This window comes from Leptonychotes weddellii, chromosome X (genome assembly GCF_054177405.1).
Source record: "Leptonychotes weddellii isolate Sample4059 chromosome X, ASM5417740v2, whole genome shotgun sequence".
NCBI classification, from domain to species: domain Eukaryota; kingdom Metazoa; phylum Chordata; class Mammalia; order Carnivora; family Phocidae; genus Leptonychotes; species Leptonychotes weddellii.
In genome coordinates, this window is record NC_138385.1 from 33,640,781 (window position 1) to 33,661,464 (window position 20,684).

Here is a 20,684-nt window from a genome sequence, read left to right on the forward strand (position 1 = left end):
AGGCATAGCCAGTGTGGCTGCTTCAACAGTCAGCAGAACTCATTAGCTGGAAAGATCTACAGAACTTCAGCAGCTCCACTCCCCTGGTCTCCTACATAGTAACCACATGCTCACTATAGAACGTGAAGTGGTACTGTTTCTTTAAAGCATAAAATCTATTCAGAAGACTTACCAGGTAAAACATGCATAAGTACACACTAGTTAAGCACCTCCAGTGACTGTTTAGAAAAATATTACTAGGTGCTAATTGAATCCAAAAGGCATCTTGGAAACGCACCTAAACGCTTTTTTTTAATGTTTTGAAAACAAAACTGCCCAAAGGCAGAACCTGGAAAATGTGAGTATGAGAATTTGTGTGGGTAAGCCAGATCAGGACCCCTAATTTATAAAATGTGCAAAAGAGAAATTATGCAAAATCAATGCACAGAACGAGGTTGAACTGTATTCCATTTGAGAAAAACCAATTCATTTTCCCTCCAAGACATGCATGTTAATGGGTGCTGGTTTTCAGGCAGCTACCTTAAGTCCCAGTTTGCTGCTTAAGTGTACTTCAGAGATAAGAAATGCAACGGAGCTGTACAAAATGAGACAACTTTCCTCCTGTCTCTTGTGCATGATAAATGCTAAAGCAATTAGGAACCACTGTTGCATGTTACATTGGAATTTGTCAGTAACATCAGTGGTGTGCTATATAAATGGAGGAAACTTATTTAGAATGAAGTCCCGAGAACCTAAGAGGAGATCACTGGTTTAACTTAATTTTAAACATTTGGGTCCATAGAACTGAACGAGAAGCAATCCCCTCCTTCATTTTTTCAATCTCAGAATATCCATTACAGTGTCTTCTGTATGGCAATCATCTGAATTAGCATTTCAATAACAAAAGGAGCAAAGAAATATTGAAATGGAAAGTGGATTCTTAAATGTCTACAGAAAAATGTGAGACTTAGAGTTCATTTTGTAACTCCGAGAAGCTTTTCAACATTTTTGCACTTTCTGCATCATTTTCAGGGAATTGAATACATGTAGGCCTATATTCGTGCTCATATTTTTGTTACTGTTTCTTTTAACTTTCTGAGAAGCAGTTCAGGAACCATCTGTCTGACCTTGCTTTCTTATTCCATTTTTTTTCTTCTTTACATTAGTTACGATTCTGCTCATTCTGCTTAGAATTATAGTTAAATATATCACATTAATTACACAGTAGATATAACCCATGTAAGATGTCGATACTGCAAAAAACCTCTTTTGCAAGACTACTATGTCTTTTTGTGGGGGTGTGACAATGATACTTGGTCAACATTGGAGTTGTCAAGTGTTCTAATCTGGTTCCTTAGCACATTAGAAAACTATAGTTGACTCTTGGTTGGTATAGAGTTGACATTCTGGAATTGGGTTTAGAACTACAAGGGATCTTAGGCATGGTGTAGACCAAGCCCTACCACCCTTCCAACTATTTGTCTATTCACCCACTTCTCTCCCTTGGAGAAATTATTTTAATTACCCTTCCCATCTATTAAAGTCCCGATAAGAAGTCTGGTAGGAGGATAGGATAAAATGATTGGAAATATTTCTTTCTAGTCTAGAGTTTATGACCCATGATACTCCATGGAAAATGAGAGTTTGCCACATCAGATTTGAAAAGAGGATCTTCTCTTCTCCCTCCCTGTCCAGCTCCACCAAGAAATTCTCATTACACCGAAGGTGCTCATAATATTTCACTTTGTGGATTCAGAAACTTAAACCAATTTTCTACTTTCCCCACTTACGATAAAGTAAAACTTTATCTTGCCAGAATTAACGAGAAAAAATCTTATCTGAAACTCCAATTGCTAAATCACAACTGAGACAAAAGGCCAGCCTATCCTAATACAAAGAGTCATATTACAAAAGACACACCAGATGACCCTACATTGAAAGCCCTATGTACCACATAGTAAACAAAATCCTCTAGACTGATTTTGATGTGTTACTGTAATGAATTTATACTCTGAGCTGGCACCAAATCATTGTAAGTAATGAGATAGAAGACTTCCACTTCTGGCCAAGATAGACCGGATTTATTCTCCCACCTGAAAAAACACAAAATAAAAATCCTTCAAAATATGAAACAAGGATTTTCAAGACACCAGACATCAACTAATATAGGTCAGTGATCCCTCAGAGGTGAGAAACAAACTTGGTAAGCCCTACAATTGACCTGTCTTACTACTTTGAGAGCAATTTCAGACCATGGTGCAGGAGTGGGAAATCTAAGCCAACCCCTGAATTAAAGAGATGGACCTCTAAGCACAAGGAGGTCAAGATGGCTAGAATTCATGAGATACATTCCCATAGAGGAAAGATCTTCACAGAGTTCTCCAGAGGTGTGTAGAGGGTTCTCCTTGAGTATTCAGCAAAATAACTGATCACACCAGGCATGGAAGGAAATTATTTGAGGCCATAGGAAGAACCACCTGAAAGGATTAGAGGTAACAGTGCTTGGTACTCACACAGGCATAGAAGTAGGACATGTTCCTGTCAACCAGAATGGAAAACCTCAAGATTTATGGGATATTGGATAGAATACTCAGAAAGCTCTTGCCTCAGTATTGGGGAAAATTAGCCCTAAACTGAACAATGCTCCAGACTTACCTAGGGAATCTTACAAATAAGATGTGAAAGGAACAGCTTTTGAATAATTTAACTGTGTTCCAGGAAAAAAAAAAACAACAAACTAAAGAATATTTATAAGATTACAAAATATCCAACATTCAACAAGATATGATCACAATGCCTGGCACCAAATAAAAAAATCAGTGGGCATGCAAAAACACAAAACATAAATAGGACCCATAATGAAGAGTAAAATTAATGGGAACCTATCCAGAAATGACACAGATGATAGAATTAGTAGACATGGCCATTAAACAGTTTTTATAACATATATTAAAAAGTTAATTAGAGAAAGGGAAGATATATAAATGACACAAATGGAACTGCTAAAGATGAAAACTATAATTTTGGAGATGAAAAAATATACTAGATGGGATGAGTGGCAAATAAGATATTGTAGAAGAAAAGATTGTTCAACTTGAAGTCATAGCAATAAAGTCAATTCAACATAAAACAAAGGAAAAAGAGAAGTAACAAAAATGACCAGGGCATTAGTGAACTGTGGGACAATTTCAAATGTGCTAGTATATGTGACTGCAGTCCATGCAGGAGGAGGGGGAGGTGGGAGACCAGAAAAATATTTTAAAGTAATAAGGGGCAAAAGTTTTTCCAAATTTGATGAAAACTATAAATTCATGGGTCTAAGACGCTTAATAAAAACAAAGCACAAGAAACACAAAGAATTACACCAAAACACATCATGATCACATTATGTGCAGAGGAACAAAGATAAGATGATAGCAGCTTTCTCATTAGAAATTACGCAAGTGAGAAGCCACTAGAGCAACATCTTTAAAGTTCTGATAGGATTTTTTAAAAAGTCTACCTAGAATTCTATGCCCAGTGAAAAGAGCTTTCAAAATCCATGGTGAAATAAAGACTTTTTCAGATAGATAACAGCTGAAAGAATGTGGCACCAGCAGACTGCTCTTTAAAGAAAGGAAGTAAAAGGCGAAAGATTTATGCGATCTGAAGAGAAACAAGAGTTTCTAATGCTTGGAAAATTAAACAAGATGGAAATAGAGATCTACACAAAAGAATGAAGTGACTGAAAATGGAAACTCTATGGGTAAATTTATAAACTATTTTTCTTATTATGTATACGTCTTTAAAGGATGCTTGAGGACATCAGTGGGAATATAAGGACCTCTGAAACTTCTTTCCCCAATAAAACCAAGGAGTAGACTGACAAAAATTGTCAGAATCAACTTTTTTAGAACTCTGAAAGTTAACGAAAGACTTGCAGCAATCCAGGAACTGTTTACTCAAAAAAACAAAACAAAACAAAATCCACAAAAACCAGTTGAATCTTGGTAAGAACACTGACCTTTGTGGTGTTTTCACTTGCCCTATTCCCATCTCCCTATGCTTAGCTATGTGGTAGCCTGGAATACTAATAGCCCTCAATCATTGTGAAAACCAGCCACTTGGCAGCCACTGGAGTGTGCAGAAAAGGGTAGGAGCTCCTTCAAAGCCTCATTCCCAAATGACTGCCATTATTGACCTGTTTGGTGGTTCCCAGGATGAACGCACTCACAAAGCTTGTCTATATTTGACCTAACACAGAGGTGTGCCAGTGCCAATGAACTTTTCCCTGGGGGCATTTGTTAAAACCAAACAGTATTAGTTGTTTAATATGGCAACTGCCTCAGACTGTAGATAACAGTTGAGATAAACAATAAGCTTACTAAAAAATCTTAAAAGGAAAATCTGGAAGATGTGATATCCATAGGAGGCTTTGAAAGGCTCTGAAATGTTTCTGTGAACCTAGAAGGAAAAGAACAGGTAGTGATGGGGGCATGCCCAGGGCTGTGCACATGCTCATGAGAGACCTGAGAAGACAAAGGTCTCACTACTGCCTAACCTGTAGGATTCTATACCAGCAGGAGGAGAAGGCTAAAAAAGGGTTGTGAACTGCCTGGCTGAGAGTTGAAGCTGTGCCCCAGGGATCACAGAGCCACTCGGCAATGGCTGGGAGATTTATTGGTTCCAGGCATTTAAGGAAATTTCTGTAAAGTAATTATCTGGACACTAATCTAAGTGAAGCAGAGACTTTAGTGGCTACACATGACAAAAAAATACAAATTTTGACAGAATTAGTACAGAAACATCATTAAACAAACAAACAAGCAACAACGACAAATAGCTACACCAACAAAACTTTTGGGGGGGCATTTGATATGCAAAGTCCTCACATTACTACTTTAAATTTCCAATTTTCAAGAAAAAAATTATGAGACATGTAAAAAAGCAAAAAAAGTATAGCCCATATACAGGAAAAGAAGTAGTCAACAGAAACAATTCCTAGAGGAAGCCTTGACTTCGGACTTAACTAGACAATCACTTCAAATCAGCAATTTCAGTTTTCCCAAAAGTAAAGGAAACGATGAGAATATAAGAATGATGCCTCACTAAATAGTGAATGTTAATACAGAGATAGAAATTATTTAAAAAGAACCAATAAGTGCGCTCACCTTGGCAGCACATATGCCAAAATTGGAACGACACAGAGAAGATTAGCATGGCCCCGTGCAAGGATGACACACAAATTCATGAAGCAGTCCATATTTTTAACTGGAATTTAAATTTAAAAAAAAGAAGAAAAAAGTAAACAAGTACTTAAAAAATAAAAAGAAGAACCACTAAGAAATTCTGGAGTTGAAAAGTACAAAAACTGAAATGAAAAATTCACCAGTGGGGCTCAACAATACATATGAACTGGCAGAAGAAAGAAGCAGCACACTTGAAGACTGGTCAAATGAGATTATCCAGTCTGAGGAATAGAAAGAAAAAAGAGTAAAGAAAAAGGAACAGAACCATCTGAGAACTATGGAGCACCATCAAGTGAACCAATATCCATAATAACAGGAGTCCCAGAGGGAAAAGCGAGAGACAAAAGGCCAGAAAGAATATTTGAAGAAATGGTAACCAAAAGCTACCAAAATTTGATGAAATACATGAATCTGCACATCCAAAGAGTTCAATGCACTCCAAATAGAAATAGCTCAAAGAAAATCTCACCAAGATTACATTAGAATCAAACTGTCAAAAGTCAAAGACAACGAGAGCATCTTCAAAGCAGCAAGGCAGAAGCAATTCATCATGTACAAGGGATCCTTCATAATATTACTAGGCAATTTCTCATCAGAAACCAAGGAGGCGGGGCGCCTGGGTGGCTCAGTCGTTAAGCGTCTGCCTTCGGCTCAGGTCATGGTCCCAGGGTCCTGGGATCGAGCCCCACATCGGGCTCCCTGCTCCGCGGGAAGCCTGCTTCTCCCTCTCCCCCTTCCCCTGCTTGTGTTCCCTCTCTCACTATGTCTCTCTCTGTCAAATAAATAAATAAAATCTTTAAAAAAAAAAAAAAAGAAAGAAACCAAGGAGGCTAGAATTATTGGGACGATATATTCAACGTTCTAAGAGAAAAAAAAACTATCAACAAAGTATCCTATTGTCATAGAGCTATCCTTCAAAAATGAATGAGAAAGTAAGACATCACCAGATCAACAATAACTGAGAAAATTCACCATATGGAAATAGAAGAAATATATATATATAAAATATTTTATATAAAAAATATATACATATTGGGGCGCCTGGGTGGCTCAGTTGGTTAAGCAGCTGCCTTCGGCTCAGGTCATGATCCCAGGGTCCTGGGATCGAGCTCCACGTCGGGCTCCCTGCTCGGTGGAGAGTCTGCTTCTCCCTCTCCCTCTGCCTGCCGCTCTGCCTACTTGTGCTCTCTCTCTCTGTCAAATAAATAAATAAAAACCTAAAAAATATATATATATTTATACTTATACATAAATATAAATAATATAAGAAATACTAAAAGGCGTACTTTCAGCTGAAATGAATGAAAGGGCACTAGACAGTAACTCGAATCCACATGTAAAAATAAATAATACTAGTACAGGTAACTGTATAGGTAAATACAAAAAAGAGGGGATGCTTAGGTGGCTCAGTCCATGTTAAGCGTCTGCCTTTTGCTCAAGTCATGATCCCAGGGTCCTGGGATCAAGTGCGGCATCAGGCTTCTTGTTCAGCAGGGAGCCTGCTTCTCCCTCTGCCTGCCACTCCCCCTGCTGGTGCTTTCTCTCATTCTGACAAATAAATAAATTTAAAAATCTATAAAAAAGAGTATATATGTATATTTTATTTGTAACTCTTTTTTCTCCTAATTTAAAGGACAGTTGCATAAAGCAATAATTATAAATCTGTGTTGATGAGCATGCAAGGTATAAAGATGTAATTTGTATTACAATAAAAGTACAAAGAGGGACAGATAATGAAGTTATATGGAAGTAAACTCTTTGTATACTATTGAAATTGAGTTGCCATTTATCTGAACTGGATTGTTATCATTTAAGATGTGAATTGTAATCCACACGGCAAACAAGAAGAAAATAATTCCAAATAAATAGAATTTAAAAAATGACAAGGGAATGAAAATGCTTTTTAACACAAAAGAAGGAAGTTATGGAGAAATGAAGGAACAAAAAAGACATAGGATATAAAAAACAAGGAGCAACATAGCAGTCACAAGTCCTACATTATCAGTAATTACGTTAAATGTGAATGGATTAAGGGGCACCTGGGTGGCTCAGTTGGTTAAGCATCCAACTCTTGATTTTGGCTCAGGTCATGATCTCAGGGACATGAGATCCAGCCCCATATCAGGTTCCATGCTGGTCATGGAGCCTGCTTGGGATTCTCTCTCTCCTTCTCTCTCTGCCCCTCCTCCCCCCACTCTCTCTCTCTCTCTCTCAAAAAAAAAAAATGTGAATAGATTAAACAATACAACCAAAAGGAAGAGATTGGCAGAATGGATATAAAAATCATGGTCTATCTTTGTGCTGTCCACAAGAGACACACTTTAAATTCAAAGACACAAATAGATTGAAAGTCAAGGGATAGAAAAAAATATACCATGCAATGAGTAGCAAAAAGAGAGATGCACTGGCTATACTAATAACAAACAAAATAAACTTTTAAGACAAAAGTTGTTACTAGAGACAAAGACATTTTATAAGAATAGAAAAACATTTTATAAGAGTATATGGATATATATATATATATATATATATATATATATATATCACAACAGAGTCCCAAAATACATGAAGCAAAATCTGACAGAATTGATGAATAGACAATCCAACAATAATATATGGATACTTGAATACCCTAATTTCAATAATGGATAGAACAACTAGGCATAAGAGCACCAAGAAAATAGAAGACTTGAACAACACTATAAATCAACTACATCTAATAAACTTCTATAGAATACTCCACCCAACACAGAATACACATTGCTCTAAAGAGCACATGGAACACTACCCAGGATAGACCATATGTTAACTCATAAAAAAGTCTTGATAAATTTTAAAGGACTGAAGTCATACGAAGTCTGTTCTCCAACAACATCAGAATGAAATTAGCAGCAGGAAATTTGGGAAACTCACAAATACATGGAATTAAATACATCCTTAAATACCTAACGGTTAAGTGAGGACATAACAAAGTAAATTAGAAAATACTTGAAGATGAATGAAAACGAAACCAAAACACTCCAAAACCTATGGATTATGACTAAAGTGGTGTTTAGAGAACAATTTATTGCTGTATATGCCTATGTTTTAAAAAAACCCAGAAGATCTCAAATCAATACCTAACCTACTACCTTAAGAGGTTACACAAAGGGGTGCCTGGCTGGCTCAGTGGGCAGAGCATGTGACTCTTGGTCTCCAGGTCATGAGTTCAAGCCCCACAATGGGTGTAGAGATTACTTAAAAAAAAAGTCTACACAAAGAACAAACTAAATCAAAAGCAAGCAGAAGGAAAGAAATAATAAAGATTAGAGTGGAAACCAATGAATTTGAGAGTAGAAAAACAAAAGAAAAAATCAACAAAATCAAAAGTTCTTTGAAAAAAATTAACAAAATTGACAAACTTATAGCTAGACAGACCAAGACAAAAAAAAAGAGAGAGAAGTCTCAAATTATTAAGATCAGGTATAAGAGAAGGAACATTACTACTGACATTGCAGAAATAAAAATAACTATAAAAGAATACTACAACTATATAAAGAATAAAAATAACTGACATTACAGACTAAAAGTAACTATAAAATAATAAACAAATGTATGTAGACAAATTAGACACACTAGATGGAATAGACAGATCTCCAGAAGAACACAAACTACCAAAACTGACAAGAAGAAACGGAAAAACTGAAGAGATATAACAAATACAGAGATTAAATAGTTAAAATTTCCCCACAAATAAAAGCCTAGGACCAGATAACTGATGAATTTTAGCAAGTGTTTAAAGAAGAACTAACACCAATCATTCACAAAATTTTCCAAAAAATGGAAGAGGAGGCAAAACTTCCCAACTCATTCAATGAGGCCAATACTTCATGGATACCAAAATCTTGTTACCAAAACCAGAGAAAGGCATCACAAGAAAAGAAAACTGCTTATTGATATAGATGCAAAAATCTTTAAAAAACAACAACAAACCACTAGCAAATCCAATTAAGCAACATATAAAAAGCTCAGGACTAGATATCTTCACTGGTGAATTCTACCAAACATTTAAAGAAGAATGAACACCAATCCTGCTCAAACTCTTCCAAACAATTGAAGAGGAAGGGACACTTCCCAAGTCATTCTATGAGGCCAGTAATATGGAGATGATAAAGCCGGACAAAGACACTATGAGAAAACTCCAGATCCATATCTTTTATGAATACTGATGCAAAAAATCCTCACATTCAAAAACACATTAAAAGGATTATACACCACAGTGAAGTGGGATTTATATTAGAATATGAGGTTCATTCAACATATTAAAATCAATCAGTGTAATACACCTAATTTATAGAATGAAGAAAAAATACCCACGAGATTGTCTTGATGCATAAGAAGACTCTGACAATACCCAACAACCCTCCATGATAAAAACACTCAACAACTAGGAGTAGAAGGAAAATTCCTCAATCTGGTAAAGGGCATTTATGAAAAAAAACCACAGCTAACACCATACTTATGGGTGAGAGCCTGAAACATTCCCCCTTGGATTAGAAATAAGAAAAAGATGTCCACTCTCATCATTTCTATTAAATATTTAGCTAGGGTTTCTGTCCTGATCAATTGGGCAATAAAGTAAATCAAAGGCATAAAGATTGGAGAGAAAGAAATAAAACTATTTCTTTTTGCAGATGACATGACTTTATGTATAGAAAATCCTAAGAAATCCACTAAAAATTTTTAGAGCTAACAAATGCATTCAGTACAATTATAAGATATAAGATCAACACCCAAAAAATTATACTTGCATACATTAGCAATGAACAATTTGAAATGAGAATTAAGGTAACTATTCCATTTACAGTAGCATTAGAAAGAATAGAATACTTAGGAATAAATTAAACAAAAGAAGTACAGGACTTGTACACTGAAAACTATAATACATCATTGAAAAAAATTAAAGAGACCTATATAAACGGGAAGACATCCAGTGTTTATGGTTTGGAAGGCTTAATATTGTCAAAATACAATATTCTCCAAGTGATACACAGATTCAATGCAATCTATCAAAGTCCCAGCTGACTTCTTTGTTTGTTTGTTTGTTTTGAAGTACGTGACATGCTGATCCTAAAATTCATATGGAATCACAAGGGACCCTGAATAGCCAATCCTGAAAAAAAAGAACAAAATTGGGGTGCCTGGGTGGCTCAGTCGGTTAAGCATCCACCTTCGGCTCAGGTCACGATCCCAGGGTCCTGGGATCGAGTCCGGCATCGGGCTCCCTGCTCCGCGGGAAGCGTGCTTCTCCCTTTTCCACTCCCCCTGCTTGTGTTCCCTCTCTTGCTGTGTCTCTCCCTGTCAAATAAATAAATCTTAAAAAAACAAAAAAACAAAAAAACAAAGCTGGGAGACTCACTCTTGATGATTTCAAAACTTACTAAAAAGTTACAGTAATCAAGACTGTGTGGTACTGTCATAAAGACAGACATACAGATCAGTGGGATGGAATTGAGAATCCAGAAATAAGCCCATACATCTATGGTCAATTGAGTTTTCAAAGGATGCCAAGACATCAATGGGGGAAAAGAACAGTCTTTTCAACAAATGGTTCTGGAGCAACTGGATAGCTACATGCAAAAGAATGAAGTTGGACCCTCACCTTACACCATGTATAGAAATTAATTTGAGTGAATTAAAGAATTAAATATAAGAGCTACAACTATAAAGCTCTTAGAAGAAAACAGGGGCAAATCTTCATGACCTTGGTGTAGGCAATGGTTTCTTAGATATGACAACAGCAAGAACAACGAAAAGAAAAATAGATAAATGGAATTCCACCAAAATTAAAATCTTTTGTACATAAAAGGGCACCATCAAGAAATTAAGACAACCCTCAAAATAGGAGAACATATTTGGAAATCATACATCTGATAAGGGACTAATATTCAGAATATATAATGTAGATTGTGATAAATTAAACCCTGACGCAGTCACTAAATTAATCAAACAGAATGTTATAGTTAATATACCACAAGGAAGATAAAATGAAATCAGAAAAAACACTCCGTGAATCCAAAACAAGGCATTAAAAAGTGAACAAAATACAAATGAAACAAATAGAAAACAAATAGCAAGATGATAGATTTAAACCTAACCATTTCAATAACCACATTAAATGTGGTCTACTAAAGGACAAAGATTGTTCGATGTATAAAAAAGCAAGATCCAACTATCTGTTTGCTGCCTAAAAGAAATGTACTTCAAATATACAGAGAGAAAAAAGATTAAAAGTAAAGTGATCAGAAAAAAATATACCATGCTAACACAAAGAAACCTGGATGGCTCTATTGCTATCAATGTAGATTTCAGAGCAAAGAGTATTAATATTTTCTTCACCATATTACCATTATCATAACGATAAAGGGATCATTTCATCAACAGGACATAACAATCATAAATATTTATGCACCTAGTAACAGATCTTCAAAATAGATGAAGTAAAACTGATAGCTGCAAGGAAAAAAAGCTGTATAGCACATTGTCTTGTGCCCATGGCTGCTTCTGCTAGGTTGGAGAGGTCAGAAAAAACATACTGGTTTCTCAGACCAGGAGAAGGATGTGTTTCTGAGAACGGCTTTAGGCTCTTATCTCTTTGCACTCCATGGGGGCGGGGGGCAGTTTTCTGTACTGCTGCTGGCCTTAAGATGGGCAACAGTTGCATATCTGAAAGTACACAGTCAACTTTAAGAACACATTCAAACCTAGTAATCTCAAAGTCTGGCTTGCTGCTATATTGATTACTATAAACTAAGTAGGGCCCTATTTTAGCCTAGATGTTTTCCAACCTGTCTTTAACCTTTCCTGCCTCTCTAATCTGATAAATAAGCACATACTGCTTGGCCCACTTGGCTTGATGTTTGTTCATCTGATTCCCAGTCTAAATTTCCGCTGAAGGGAGCCAAATAAGGAAAGCTACTACATGTGAAACATGACCAATGGAGGTTATAGTTAGTGAACTCAAGTTGCTTTTCTGTGTGTTTAAGTGTATATTAAAGTAAATGAAAAATGACAAACTTTCCTGTTGGAACTAAATAAATTTTCCTCTCCAAGGAGTACGTTCTGCATTGTCTATAATAGAGGATAGATGGTATCTGCATAGTCTTAGGTTTACATAACAATCAAGACACACTGGTTCCTACTTGAATAATAGTAGCACTGGAGAGTTTGCCGACTAGGGCATTCAAATTCCAGGAGCTTGTCTGGATTCAAGAGTCCTGAAGAAGCTCAAGTGAGGTGGGCACCAGGCCAGACTCACAAGGTTTTCTTTAGCTGCGGAGGCTTAGACCAGACAAGAGTATCCTGAAGTACGGTGAATTCACTGTAAGTCCTTTGTGCCCAAGGGCTAATTCAAAGGGACCTCAGTTGCTGTGAAAAACACTCATCCATAACTGGGAACTGAGGTTCCCAAAACATGCAGCTTATAACTTCTCATGCGGCAGAAACCTCTGTAGTGCCAAGAGTCTCCACCACACAGATTTCTGATTTTTTTGACACAGGCATTTTCATGACTAGAAGGTGATGATTAGGTTTTGAGTGAAAAAGAACTTAGTAACATGTTCGGTGACCTTGGGATAGTCACGTAACCTTTGTAAGGCTCGGCTTCTGCATCTGTAAATGGAAACTAATCCTTGCACTGTTTGAATACATCAGGGTTGCTGAGGCTCAGATGGAATGATGTGTGATGAATGACATTTTAATGAGAACTATATAAATGTGAGGTGTTACTTTTGTTGCTACTGAGGCATCAGGAGGAGTCTTCCTTAGAGCCCAAGCAAGGGTCGAATTATTGTGTCAGAGAATGACAAAGATCTGACATCTGGTTTACTGTTGTGGCTTGTGATAAACTGGCAATAGCAAGCACTTTACTGGCCCTGAGGAAATCAACCAGAAAACACTTTTACTTCAAAAGAAAGTATCGCCTTTAAAAAGTCACCTCTTGTTAGGCTCCATCTGGCCCTGGTTGAAAGTAGCGAGGAATCTCAGACTGCCTTTGGCTTTAGAGCCAGTCCCATCTTCTGTAATCTCCAGTCTAAGCATTCACTCTCGCACCCTTGATGAACAGAAGGGAAGCAGATCTGAAGTACTTCTGTGGGCTCACCTTTCACAGAGGCTCTTGAGGCTAGGAAACCACTTATTTTAGGTGGTTTAAATTGTTTATTTCTTGGCCTAGTAACACTTTGGAGCATTTTTATTGACTGCAGGCATGTACAACTGGCTTGGCAAATTTCTCTGGTGGAAGTAACACTACCAGGAATTTTCTTTCTGGGGCTTTCAAAGATCAGTTAACAGTGCTTAGGATCTCGTCTGCCAATGGGGCAACTGAGATTCTTCATTTGGAGTAGGATGGTGCAAGGCGAATGACCACCTAGGGGGAAGTCAAAATGTATGTTTTTTAGAGATTCAGTGGGGCAATATTTGGAAAAAAAAACCTAAATAATTTAGGGCCATAATGAACATATTTTGCCTCGTTTCACCCTAACAACCTTGGAATGCAGCCTTCAATAAAGCTTGGTAAGCTCGGTCTTAGATTAAGTAATGTTAATTCACATTTCTGCTGGTCTATCCCTCAGTTCAAAGTGGAGGATGCTACTCATGCTTGCCATTTTATCAATCCACCCTCATTTTCCCACATATAGAATGAAGCACCTCCAGCAGGTTTTGGAAACTACAAGCTGTTGTAGGCTGCTGCCGACTTGTCATCATAAATCTAGACCCGAAGAGATGAGAGGAAATTGGTTCCCGGAACCAGAATGGGAAATAATTTAAAGGAACAGATCATCTTGAGAGTAGCAGGGACATTCAGTTGAGGAGCACAAGCCAACCTGAGGTCACTACATGTGCCCCACGAAAATAAAATACCCTGACATCAGTCTTGTCCTTTGCTCTTCTCTCCTGCTGGGGGCATCCCATTGGTCGAACTCAACCAGCAGCCAGGGGGCACAGGAACCCTCTGGGGGCAGAAAGTAGGGCAAAGAAGGCCATGCGAATCTGGAAGAGGAAAACAAAAGAGAAAATGCTCTAATGTCAACAGTTTGTCATCCTGTTAGGTCATGTGTCGGGCATGCTATCCACTCATAGAGAACCCGAGAGTCAAGGTTACATATGTGTGATCTTAGCTTGTCCACGTGTTAGGGAACGGCTTGGTGAGCCAGCTTCCTCTGGATAGCTACTGCTGGCAAAAAGCCTCCTGATCTCTTCTAGTCTGACCTAGAATTAGTAAGATTTGGTAGTCAAGATGGAAAAGCATACTTCTTCTTAGGAGTATGTATTATAATGACTATCTATCTTTCAGGTTGAATTGATTGTGGATTCTTATCTGTCATGGTACTCTATAGCAAATAAATATCTAGTGAACGTTTGTTGTTGTTGAACTTGGAAGACAGGCCTATCTGGATTTATTCCTTCAGTGTCCCAACTTATGAGTACCTCCACCATAGAAACCTTCCAAACAACCTGACTATACTCTAGAAACCACTGCTTTAAAATAAATGATGTATGATTTATAAATATTATTCAATTGATTTTGGAGCTGCCTAGGGATGAGGGTGTTTGTATAGTGCAGCATGAGAACAGAGCTGCTCTGCTAAAGAAGCCAACTGAAGTGTTGGCCAAACAAAAGTGACTGCACTTTGCTTCTGCGTTGAGAGGCATGGGAAGTACTACCAGGGCCAATTCCTAATCAGGCTCTTAAGAAAATCTTTCATAGCAAAGCTGTCCCTTCTTTTGGATGCAGACATTGGGAAACTGGGACACCTCTTAAAATACTTGCTGTTGATCTTTACGAGGAAGAAAGAATACATGAAGCTTAAAACAAGAATCCGGAGGCAGAGCTTCCGACAACTTCACCACCACCATCAACAATGAGCTCAACAAATCATTACTCATGCTTATTTATTTTATAGGCAATAGTGCCCTCTTGTGATTAACATATGAATAAACCTTCTGATGGCTTGGTGTAACCAGTGAGTTTTCAATTAACCATGCCAATTGAGGCAAAGAATTTCACGGACACCGCAAGAAAAAAAGGGTTCTTCAAATTTGACCAAGTGAGAAAATACATGGTACAATCACAGACTGTCCAACAGAACCTCTTTGGAAGCTTGGAAGTGATGATTGTAACACCAAAAATATGTGTATCACTTGGTTTGTAGATGTTCAAGAATTCAGGACTTGTATCTGGTTAAGGAAGATACAACTACTTGTATCTGGTTAAGGAAGAACAGCTCATCCATTGCCTGCTTACGTGGGAAAACCATTAGGCATGTATGACTACAAAACTCACTACAGGTAACTACTAGAGCAGTTACATCAGAATAATTGTTGACTATTCAGTGGCAAGGGAGGGTCAACAACATTAAGGTCCTGGAATGGATTGAATTCATGTACTTTAAACAACAAAGCAGGACTGGGGATAGCTGGGGGGTTACGAAACACATGGACTACCTACACATTCAACTATTAAAATGTTAGGTTCTTTCTGAGGCAAGGTTTTCAACAAGATAAAAATGAGAGGGAGAGCAACAAACAGCAAAATCTCTGAAATTAGTGCTTGCAACTGTAACCCCAGGAACAACCTTTAAGGGTATTCCTCATGCAGAAAAATCTATGTGATGCAATATGGTGTTTTCATTTACAATTACCCATTAGTGTTTTCAGTCACATGGCTATATGGAAAAAAAAAAAAGCTAGAATTTGCACATGCCTAGCCTTGAAATCAACAGTATTATTAAGCACTTATCATTGTTCAGATTCTAACTTCTATAACTACAGACTCTAAGCTTTAGCTTTTACATGGGTTCATATTAGGGTCTAAAATTCTCAAAATTATTTTGGTTGTTTCATATTTTAACTGAAATACAAATTTTATTATAGAGTCTTTTAATGCCTCTTACTTTTAGCAAGTTCTCAACTAGAGAGCTACATGTGTTCATTCTTAATCATCAGGAATATTAACTCACTAATCTGCTTTTACATTATTAATGAATTCTTCCCTAAATAAAAAGTTGTTCTGCTTCCTTTCTCAGCCAACAATACAATATTGTTAATACATTTATTATTGCAAAAGTACTTTCCAATGGGTTGTTCTGTTTATTAGAAAACGTTTACATTACTCTATGTCTTCTGTCAGCTATGAGTGATCAAAGTCTGCAGAAACCTCTTTGGAACTGCTCTAAATGATTCTCTGAGAAGGGACTACTTGTTGATGTGCAGATGTGTAGTCCATCTGTAAATGAGCAGATTTTTACACGTAGTCTGAAGAGATACACAACAATCCATTCTTACAACATAGGATATCTTTAATTAAATTGATAATGGTGAGTTAAAAAACATGAAGTGAAAAGAGGACAACTAGGGAAATAAGGTATTCTAGGACTATTTATAATAAAATGTTTAAAATAAAAAAGAGGAAGAAACATCAACTGGCTTTGTAACTGAAGAGAGAAGACTAACCAAGTATTGTCTTCCCAGTTCTTGTACAAGCAGAGACCACAGGAGAATAATTCTTACAGAAGAAGCACAGGGAACAAATTATCATTTTTTTTGTTTCTCAAAATTATATGGGAGGACTTTGCCTAGTTAGGGATGAGCAAAAACAAGAAACATTAAAAAAGGGGGCATCTGGTATTGAGATCTTGAAGAATATAGCAAAAGAGGAATTGTTCTATTAGATATTATAATTTGGTATGTAACATGACCATTTAAAATTCTAAAATGACCTATTTTTTTAAAAAAAAAAGTCAAATAAGAACTTAGGGGACAGAACTCAAAATAAATTTACTCTCAGTAGTAACTTGATGCAAGAATATAAATTCTTTCACTTTGATAAACATGGATACAAAATTTTTTTGTCTGTATTCTAGGTTTGCCTCGGTTGTCTTTGAAGAGTGATACATGTCAGGTCACATCTAAATGAGTCAACACTTTGAACTAAAAGGCTGTTTACACAATATACACATTCTTTACTTACAGAGCAAAATAAGCTTAACACTTTTATATTAAAAACCTGGGATACAGTAGGATTAGTAGCACCATGAAAAATAATTCTTCCCCCAAACTGCAGTCTTTTATTTTACTCAGTGTGATTCTTCTCTTAACTGAATTTTTAACGTGCTGTTTGAAGTTACTGGGCAAAATATATAATCTTCATCTTATAATCCTTGGGGAAAGTCATTCTGGACCCAAAAAGTAAATTCACTTCCTTATTTCGTTCATAGAAACCTAAGAGAGACCTCGCTCTGGCATATTGTTGAGGTACATCTGAATCTCCATGTCCTCTTGGCCGTGTATAGTAGCACCATTGGTGGCAGCAGTGGTAAAGTTGGGAGGAGTGAGACGTTGCATCCTGGGGATTTTATATATATATATATGTATATATATCACATTTAAAAACACACAAGGAATTCTTCAAAATGTTATGTCCTCTTCATGCACACTTGACATCGGCTAATACGTGTCCTCAAGTCTCCTGCTTTCAGCGTTTCTGACTGAGGTTTGCTGGGAAATAAGAAACAGGATGATCAAATTAGCCTTTTCTGGTTTTTCAATTCTATTATTGGTTCAAATTCACACCCATACATCCTATTCATGCTTAAGCAGCTCTCCTACGACTTAATGATTAACTTTTGAGCAATGTGATCTAGTGCAGTAACTGGCATGGCCAAAGAGCCATTAGTGGTCATAGCTAATTTTGTGACTCTTCTCTTTATTACCTTTATTTGTCTCTCCCTCTTTATCTCTTACACATTTTTCTAACAGTCCTAGAATGAGGGAGATCTGGGCAACTGATGATGAATAAATGATAAAACATATGCATATGAAATGCAAAAAGATAATTGTAAGAAAAATATCAAGTAATGATAACTCAAAAGAAGCAATATATACAAATTAATTTAAACCAAAAAAAAAATCCAATAGATTGAACTATCCTGAAGTACATACACTATATGTGGTCTTACTCATTCAGACACTTGGATGAGAGCATTGAAAACATCCTGGGAAAGGGGCACCTTCATGACTCAGTTGGTTAAGTGTCCAACTCTTGATTTCGGCTCACGTCACGATCTCAGGGTTGTGAGATGGGGCCCGCATTGGGTTCTGTGCTGGGCATGGAGCCTGCCTAAGAGTCACTTTCTCCCTCTCCTGCTTCTCCCCCTCCCCTCCCACATCATGCTCTCTGTCTCTCAAAAAAAAAAAAAGAGAAGAAAACATCATGGGAAAAGAGATCACTGGACTGAGGCAGGGATCATAGATCACAGCTTCAATCTTCAATTCCTGGAGTGGCCTCAGTCTAGTTGAGCAGCTCACTTATTGTTGAGCAGGTCACATAACCTTTTCTTGCTTTGTGTGTTTGCTACCGAAGGATTACTACTACCAAGCCATCTGAAAATACACATACCTAACGTTAGCCAAGTCTGTTTTTCTGTCCTGAATCAAGTATATGAAAAGAACAAGCACAAATGAAAAAACAGTCCACTAAATCTTTAACATTTGTTGGGTATAAACCATCCATGAATTGCTTCTCTCTTCCCTAGTACTTCTGAAGGAAGCTTAGGACTGAACTAAAGCCATAAGGACCTTACCTGAACATGTCTGACACATCTACAGTTGCTAGCCAAAAGCTGTAGGAGTTGGCATAGTAGTTGCAGGTACCCCGCCCATGACATTCAATGAACGGAGCTGAACGAAACTCTTCCAAGCAGGAACCAGGGGAGGCCAAGGCTTGACCTGAGCCCTCTGCTCCTGCGCTTGTGTGCTAGAAAAGATAAGGGAAAAAGTGCCACTGATACCTTAGTGAATACCCAAAGATACGTGCTAAATATGACCAAAAATTCAAATCCAGTGAAGGATCTAGGGCAAGAGATAAGAGAACAGTATCAACACCAAGGGTACTCAACAGAAGCAACAGGCAGATTATGAAAATATATTCCAGAAAATATGTGAAGGGGGACACAATATTTGGACAGAAGCTATTTGAGGTTCATGCACATGACAGGGATTCCTTGTATTGGGAAGATATACAGATATTATGGACAGTCAGCTACGATGACAAAGACAAGGAAGAGTATTTCATACCATCATGAAGGAATAGCCAATCCAAAGAGAATCCCATCCCTGAGGACAATGGGGAATCTGGATGGTCTGACTGTGAACTGCAATCACCACGGCCGGAGCTTCACATACTGCACATCTGGTAAGGGAAAAGGAGGGGGACACAATCTACACAGTGAGTATGTGGGAACTAGCAGTCCCTCTTCTTTCAAAAGCCTTCCTGGTATAGAAGCCCGTTAAGGTGTCTTCTATGCTCACAAGAGCAGGAGAAAAATGCACTTCAAGAACTGCTTTTTCAGGCGCCTGGGTGGCTCAGTTGGTTAAGCGACTGCCTTCGGCTCAGGTCATGATCCTGGAGTCCCGGGATCGAGTCCCGCATCGGGCTCTCTGCTCGGCGGGGAGTCTGCTTCTCCCTCTGACCCTCCCCCTCTCATGCTCTCTCTCTGTCTCTCATTCTCGCTCTCAAATAAATAAATAAAATCTTTAAAAAAAAAAAAAAAAGAACTGCTTTTTCATAAGCCCTGTCTCTCCCAATATACTTGATAAAGTTATAAATGACAACTGTAAGCCTTTTTTTAAAGAAACTACACAACAAAGGCCATAGCATTTTCATTTTCCATTCTGCCTTAAATTTGTATTCATACTTGCTATATAGTCAATGCCATAATTGCTATAAGAGCTTGGCTTCATGTATTGCACATACTACTTGCTGTCAAAGTGCCCAACTGGATGGTAGACATTTATTTAGTAATGCTGAAACTGTAGTGACAACAATGTCTGGTGAACTGGAAAAGACAAGAAACAGACACTTTCTCAATCCCCACCCATTATTTTTGGTCCAAAGGATATTTATTAACCATTTGGCCACATCTAGAGAAATACAGCATTTCCAGAATGCTGGGCAGCTACCCAGGCATGTGGAGATGTGGCTTAAATCTATAAAATCAAGTAAAGCTGCAACACAGTAAATATAGCTGAGTCTACCAAATCTTTAATAAATATCATGAAGGGACCTTCTGACATATGACTGAACCAATTTGGTGAAGTTTATCTACAAAACAGGAAATACCTTTAAAGGACCTTTTACTCCCAAGAGTTGGGACTGACAAAAATCACAAAAAATAAATTCCCCCCAAATCTGGGCATATGTACTAAAAAGGGCACCATGAATTTGCTACTAAGAGAAGCTGAGCTAGGTTTAACCTTTATATTCAATGTCAAAGAAACTAGACTCTGCAATGACTCTCCTTTATGGTTAGTGGACTCCTAAATCAATTGGGCCACGATCAGAATGAAAATGGCAGTATCTCATATGCCTAGGAGATTGAGTTAAACTAGAGTTCTAATGTGGCAAAACTCTAGGAAGTCTCTACTAATGGTACCTCT

At 37.5% G+C, this 20,684-nt stretch overlaps 1 protein-coding gene and 1 non-coding gene across 2 annotated transcripts in view; one reads left to right on the forward strand and one right to left on the reverse strand.

Moving 5' to 3' along the window:
* The first annotated feature begins 5,121 nt into the window (after nt 1–5,121).
* LOC115944565 (U6 spliceosomal RNA) lies at nt 5,122–5,227 on the forward strand. Its single transcript, XR_004079091.1, has one exon. It is a non-coding gene; the product is annotated as a U6 spliceosomal RNA (small nuclear RNA).
* Nucleotides 5,228–16,525: 11,298 nt separating this feature from the next.
* Nucleotides 16,526–20,684, reverse strand: part of COL4A5 (collagen type IV alpha 5 chain) — a 213,472-nt gene continuing 209,313 nt past the window's right edge. Inside the window, exons 49-51 of the mRNA XM_081808437.1 lie at nt 19,323–19,437; nt 18,830–19,002; nt 16,526–17,744 (exon numbers count right to left, since the gene is read on the reverse strand). Coding sequence (XP_081664563.1) covers nt 17,663–17,744; nt 18,830–19,002; nt 19,323–19,437 — 370 coding nt within the window. The 3' untranslated portion in view covers nt 16,526–17,662. The remainder of the gene's footprint in view (nt 17,745–18,829; nt 19,003–19,322; nt 19,438–20,684) is intronic.